Source organism: Miscanthus floridulus, chromosome 5, assembly GCF_019320115.1.
Source record: "Miscanthus floridulus cultivar M001 chromosome 5, ASM1932011v1, whole genome shotgun sequence".
NCBI classification, from domain to species: Eukaryota; Viridiplantae; Streptophyta; class Magnoliopsida; order Poales; family Poaceae; genus Miscanthus; species Miscanthus floridulus.
The window spans coordinates 33,406,043-33,412,877 of record NC_089584.1 but is presented as its reverse complement, the minus strand read 5'-3'; the positions used below and the strand labels follow the sequence as shown (position 1 = coordinate 33,412,877).

Here is a 6,835-nt window from a genome sequence, read left to right as displayed (position 1 = left end):
CTTGGGAAACAAGGGCATCCACGTGGAAAGATACGCAAATGATCGATGCTCCCTTTTCGTTTTTCCTAGGCGATCTCTGTTGCCCTCGACTGTTGTCGTCATTGCCTTAAGGTTCACCGGAATTGCATCTCCGGCTACTATTTTCATATATGAGAATACTAAGAGAGATAGCAAGTAATGGAGATTCAGTTTTAGAGGTTGTGGGTGTGAGTTATGGTGCTGGGATGACCGGCCATGGCTCGACTGCCATCGCCTAGGAGGTTCCCCTCAGCCATTATTTTCATATTTGAGAAAATTAGGAGGTAAAGCAGCCAACGAAGATTCTGTTATTTTGAAGGTTCTAAGTGTGAGCTAGAGTATCAGAGATGGCTACCCACGAAGTCGAGATATTTTGTCCATGGACAGTGCATCGGTATATAGAAAAGACAATGGCGTGTAGAGTATGTTTTATGATTGAATGAAAGAAATTTGTTGGTGGAGTGTATTTTTTCAGACCCAGTAGTTTAGAAGAAGTTCCAAAATTAAAATTTTGAAACTCAATTTTTCAGATAATGTTTGTGTTGCTCTTAGTCAGGCACCCAGCTCTCCCGTAACAAACTCCAAGTTGGTGCATTGCGACTTGCGGAGACACGAGCACGGTCGGATGCATGTTATCCGGCGGTGTAGCTTTCAATCATCCGTTGCGCGCAAAGAGAACCAGGTTTTATTACTCGCTAGATGACACCTTCCTGGGTTCCTTGTAAGTATAGCGCCGATCAGCAGCGAATCCGCAAATTAAAAGGAAAAAGACACGGCCGCCGCCTCGTTAATTAGTCCCTTTCGGGCGCCATTTCTGCTGGGCTTTGGCCACGCAGCCCTGAAACAAAGCAAAGCAGCTCGGTACGAGCACCTCCTGCCCCACGCGCTAATCAATTCAACCACAGCCGCGGCGCAGCACGGCAAGAGCACCGCGGCCTGTCACTCTTTCTTTCATGCTTAATAGCAGGCGCCACCCGTGGTAATGGCATGATTACGTCTGCGCTGGGAGGAAGAACAGAACAGGCCATGCACGTTTCCCTCCGACACGGGCATACCGCATACCGGGCGGATTACGCGACGACGACGGCCGTCGACGTTCGTTCGTGGTGGTCCAGAGCGGGACCACTGCCCGAGAAGGAAGGACGCGCTCGCGGCCCGTGGTTTGCTGCGGCTTCACGGCCGCCCGCCGCTGCGCGCTTCACGCTCAAAAAAGAAACACCCAGACCGTGGCCACATCAGGGAAACAAGGACCCACGTGGCGACCGCGCGTAGGAATGTCGGTCACCGCGGTACATGAAACGGGGCAAAACAAGCTCCAGCTGCGTCTGCGTGGAGTGGAGTATTATCCTTCTCCCGGCACGGCAACGGCAGGTCTCGCGGCCCGGCCGCCCACCCCGGCGGGGCAGTGGGCAAACGCGGCAGCTGGCTGGCCTTGGCCGGCGGGCGAGGGGCAGGGCTCGTGGCCTGGCCTGCGCGCGACACTGTGCGTGTGCGGTACAGGGAGGCACGCCCTATAGCTGATGCAACGCGCGTCATTATCAGAGCTAAACTAACAGCATCATTCGAAACTGAATCAATAGAAAATCAGAGGGAACCTAAACTGCTGAGGAACGGGGTCCGGCGCGGGGCCGGAAAAGGCCACCGAACGCGTCTCCTTTGCGCACATGCGCCCTGACCCACATGTGGCAATGCATGCGTCTTCCACATCGCCCCGAAGCGAGGGTGATGGCGCTCGTTCGGCCGTCCATCCATGATCCATCACCCCCACGCACGGACTCGATATGTAGGACTCGCTAGCGTACAAACGAATGAGGCAGTTTCTTATTGCGCTCGTGAGCGTGAATTTTACGCTCGTCTCTATTGCTAAAAGCTAACAGTTAGCTAGTAATATTAGTGTTAAAGTACAACTAGCTTACTATTAGCTAGCTACCTGCTAGAGCATCTCCAAAGAGCTATTCGTATAACTTTTTATTGCAAGATTTGGAAAACAAAACAAAGTTCAAGCTTACATAGACTCTCTAATTCGTTATTCGTCTTTTCTGTTCTTCAAAACCACACTTCTTGCTCTCTAAATTTAATATATGATCTCTCAATAATTTATTCACACAAGGAAAATTATGATAAACAATTTTCCTGTTTGGGATACACCCTTGCTGATTTTAACAGCTAAGAAAGGCCTGTTTGGATACTATAGGACCCAAAATTTAGTCCTAGTTCATTGAAAAAGGTGAACTAATTTTTAATTCACAACCCAACTGCCAACTAGTTTACTGGTTGGCAAGAAATCAAAAGCTAATTCCATGCAACTAGTGGATTAATAACTAATCCCAAACGATTTAAACAGACCAAATGTCGCCAATGACAGTACCTGATCCAGATCGTGGCAACCAACGAAATGTTTCTCCATTCTCCTTACTGTTGCCAGATGTCTGGCCCAAACTATTACCTGAATGGATACAAACGGAGCCTTAGTTTCATTTGATACACAAACACCGTCCAATTAGGGATGGATCCAGCGGTGGGGTGGGCGGGGCTCTAGCCCCCCTACCACTGCCGGACCCATGGAGCACCTCTCCCTCCGATTTTTTTTTTTTGCCATGGATGCACCTTAAGTAGAGGTTGAAGCTGTTTAGAGGTTGAAGAAGCCCCCTTAACATTTATTCTGGATCCATCCCTGCGTCCAATTATATGAAACAAAGGGCACAAAAATGAAATAACCCCCGCCATTTTGAGCAGCGTTTCTCCTTCGTCATCGACATGCATGTTCAAACATAGCTGTATTAATAGTACTCACTCCGTTCTAAATTATAAGTCACTTTAACTTTTTTTAGTTCATCCATTTTATTATGTATCTAGATATATTATTATATATGTAGATGCATAGCAAAATGGCGTCCTAAAGGTGGTGTTTGGTTGCCCCTCCTAAATTTTAGTCACTGTCCCATCGAATGTTTGGACACATGCATGGAGTATTAAATATAGACTAATTACGAAACTAATTTTATAGTTTACGACTAATTTACGAGACGAATCTTTTAAGCCTAACTAGTCATTGATTTGACAACGTGGTGCTGATTATGTAATTTTTTTTATTAGTATCCGAACATCTCATGCAACCTCCTCCTGATACACCTCCTAAATTTTAGTCACCGGATCCTAACACCCGCTGAGTGCCCTCCCAGTGTTGTGCAGTTGTGCTTCGTGCCTGATACTATAGACAAATGATGGCGCTGTTCCAGACTTCCAGCCAAAACCATAAACAAAGCTTGCAAGTTGGGTTAAGGCACAGCTAGCGAGACCATCCGCCACATCACTGTCCAGGCGTGGCTGGCTATGCGAGTGGCGAGTGACGAGTGAGCGAGCCGTGAGCAGCCATTTGCATTTGCTGCTTGCAAAGCTGCCGCCGGGACGCGCAGACGACACCCGATGGACGGCCTGGGGCCTATAAAAGGCATCGCCCCCCAGCCGCCCCTTAATGACACTGTCATCACCAAACCAAGCCAAACGCCGGTGAAGACAAGCGAGAGCCCGTCCCGTTCCCCCCTCTCCGACTCTTCTCTTCCTCTTCCATTCCACTCAAGATCACTGTTGCGCTGCGGAGAGGCTGACCACCAGCCATTCATTCATTCATCCGTTAAGAAGAGAGCGAGAGAAGGGGGGAGAGAGAGAGGGGCCGGTGGAGATGAGGAGGCAAACAGCAGCTTCCGGTTCCGGGGTCCGGTGGCGAGGCTGCGATGGCGTTGCGGCGTGGCGGTGGTGGGTGGCCGTGGTGGTCCTGGGTGGCCATTTACTGAGCTGCGCGCGGGCGGGGCTGCTGGAGTCCAACCCGGGGCTGGCCTACAACTTCTACCAGAAGAGCTGCCCCAGCGTGGACTCCATCGTCCGCAGCGTCACCTGGGCGCAGGTCGCCGCCAACCCCGCGCTCCCGGCTCGCCTCCTCCGCCTCCACTTCCATGACTGCTTCGTCAAGGTCCGTCCGGCTTCTTCCTCTGCTCTGCTCTGCTCTCTCTCAATCATTCATTCATTTGTTCATTCACTCACTCATGACTCATCCAATCCATCGCCTGGCCTCCTCAATCAATCATGCACGTCGTCAGGCGTCGGTGCGATAGGATAGGATACATAGTAATCATTTCGAGTTACTACGCCTGTGCGTCCGCCCGTCCGGCTTCGCCTCCAGATCCTTCTTCCTCCTGCAACTCCAACAATCCCGCATCTCTAACCGCATTGACCGACCCGCAGCACCCGGCAGAGAGAGCAGTATCTGTGGCGCCCATGCGAGATTCAGGCGCCGGCCACGGCCAGCCGAACACACACAACAGAACCTTCAACTTTCTTGCATACAGTACATGCATGTCCGCACGCATACGGAGTGCGGCCGGTGTCGTTCGTAGTAGCTTATCCGGATTCCGGGTCCTGGCGCGGGCGGCAGGTTTTTACCGCGGATGGCCAGCCGAACACACACAACAGAATATTAAATTTTGATAAAAAAAATAACTAATTACACATTTGATTATAAATTACGAGACGAATCTTTTAAGTCTAGTTAGACTATGATTGGACAATAATTATCAAATATAAACAAAAGTACTACATTGATAAATACTAATTCCTAACCCTAATCTAAACCAGGCCCATTAGTTTTCCAGTCTCAGCGCCAGCGGAGTGGGGCCTGGTTTAGATCGTAAATTTTTGCAATCTGGATACTGTAGCACGTTTCGTTTATATTTGATAAACTTTGTTCGATCATGGACTAACTAGGCTCAAAAGATTCGTCTCGTGATTTACAACCAAACTGTGTAATTAGTTATTTTTTTACCTACATTTAATACTCCATATATGCTTCTAAAAATTGATGTGATAGAGAGAGTAAAAAAATTTGGAATTTAGAGGTGATCTAAACATCACTTTTGTGGGTTTTTACCGAGAACAAAAGCAGAGCGCTGCAGAACAGCAGGGTTCCACTCGGCCCTCTTTCTTTCCTCGTGCTCTGTTCCCACGTACTCCGTACGAGTACGAGACGAGCGCGCGAGCCGCGAGGGGAGCAACGCGAATCTTGTCATTTTGCACCCCGGCCCGGCCCCCGCCGCTCACGTGCCTCCGTCCGGATTCCGGTGCCGCGCGACAGCTATCCTATCAAGCCTGTCCTTTGCATCATGCAAGCGAACAGGCTCCCAGGCCAGGGACGAGGGAGACGCATCATGCACGCATGCTTTGCCGTGTCCTGTCCTTTGCTGTATCGCTGTTGTATGTAACTGACCACAGGCTACTACGTGCAGGGCTGCGACGCGTCGATCCTGCTGGACAGCGCGCAGAGCGAGAAGACGGCGGCGCCGAACCTATCCGTGGGGGGCTACGAGGCGATCGACGCCATCAAGGCCCAGCTCGAGAAGGCGTGCCCGGGGGTGGTCTCGTGCGCCGACATCGTGGCGCTGGCGGCGCGCGACGCCGTCTCGTACCAGTTCAAGGCGTCGCTGTGGCAAGTCGAAACCGGCCGCCGCGACGGCACCGTGTCGCTGGCGTCCAACACGGGCACGCTGCCGTCGCCGTTCGCCGGGTTCGCCGGCCTGCTGACGAGCTTCACCAACCGCGGGCTCAACCTGACGGACCTGGTGGCGCTGTCGGGCGCGCACACCGTCGGCGTGGCCAGCTGCTCCAGCGTCACCCCGCGGCTGTACCAGGGGAACGCCACCGCCGTGGACCCGCTGCTGGACTCCGCCTACGCCAAGAATCTCATGTCGTCGTGCCCCAACCCGTCGCCGGCGTCCGCCACGGTCAGCCTGGACGGCGGCACGCCGTTCAAGTTCGACAGCGCGTACTACACCAGGGTGCAGCAGAACCAGGGCACGCTCGCCTCCGACGCCGCGCTGGCGCAGAACGCCGCGACGGCGCAGATGGTGGCCGACCTCACCAACCCCATCAAGTTCTACGCCGCCTTCTCCATGTCCATGAAGAAGATGGGACGCGTCGACGTGCTCACCGGCACCAACGGACAGATCAGGAAGCAGTGCCGCCAGGTCAACACCTCCTGACCTGATCGGGCTACGCTCTCAGTCATCGGGCCATGATTCCTCTTCATTTTCTCCTGCCTTGCCTGCGTGCCTGCCTGATATTCGGTTTGGCGCGCATCAATATATTGAGACCTCTCCTCCCAAAATCTATTGGTTCGTTATTACTCGTGTGTTCGATTGTCTTGTCTTGCAAAAAAATGTAAGAAAGATTAAGGTGGCTCCTCGTCTTGGCATTGCCGCGCAAAGCAAGAAGAATGCGGCTCGTCAGGCTTGGCTTTTGCCTACTGTAGCATTTTTGTTTGTATTTGGCAAAAAATGTCCAATTATGGACTATTTAGGCTTAAAAGATTCGTCTCGTTAATTATAGGCAAACTGTGCAATTAGTTATTCTTTTTACCTACATTTAATGCTCCATGCATGTGTCGTAAGATTTGATGTGATAGAGAATCTTGAAAATTTTTGGTTTTTGGGTGGGATCTAAACATGGCCTTATTTACAGTGAAGGCAGGCGATGGTTACTGATTGATTCGTGAACAGAGTGTACCACACTACTCTACGTTACGCAGCGAACTTTATGCGACTCAATCAAGAATTAATTATCCGCGACCACTGATCCACTAGAGATTTACGCCTTGGTGCGCCACCAGCACTGATCCCACCACTAATCTCTCTCATCCTAATCGATCCCACCACGAGCTGCCATCGCGTCGAACTGGGAGCCCCACTTCGGCGCGACAAACGAATGACCTCGCGGGATTTATACGTATACTCCAGTAAAATATATCCTCAGAGTGGTCCGTGGATGC

At 51.4% G+C, this 6,835-nt stretch overlaps 1 protein-coding gene across 1 annotated transcript; it reads left to right on the top strand.

The window, feature by feature from the left end:
* Positions 1 to 3,476: 3,476 nt before the first annotated feature.
* On the top strand, positions 3,477 to 6,175 carry LOC136451923 (peroxidase 57-like). Its single transcript, XM_066452604.1, has 2 exons — positions 3,477 to 3,988; positions 5,298 to 6,175. Exons 1-2 carry the CDS (start codon positions 3,701 to 3,703, stop codon positions 6,048 to 6,050), a joined length of 1,041 nt encoding a protein of 346 aa, XP_066308701.1. The 5' UTR covers positions 3,477 to 3,700; the 3' UTR covers positions 6,051 to 6,175.
* Positions 6,176 to 6,835: the final 660 nt, after the last annotated feature.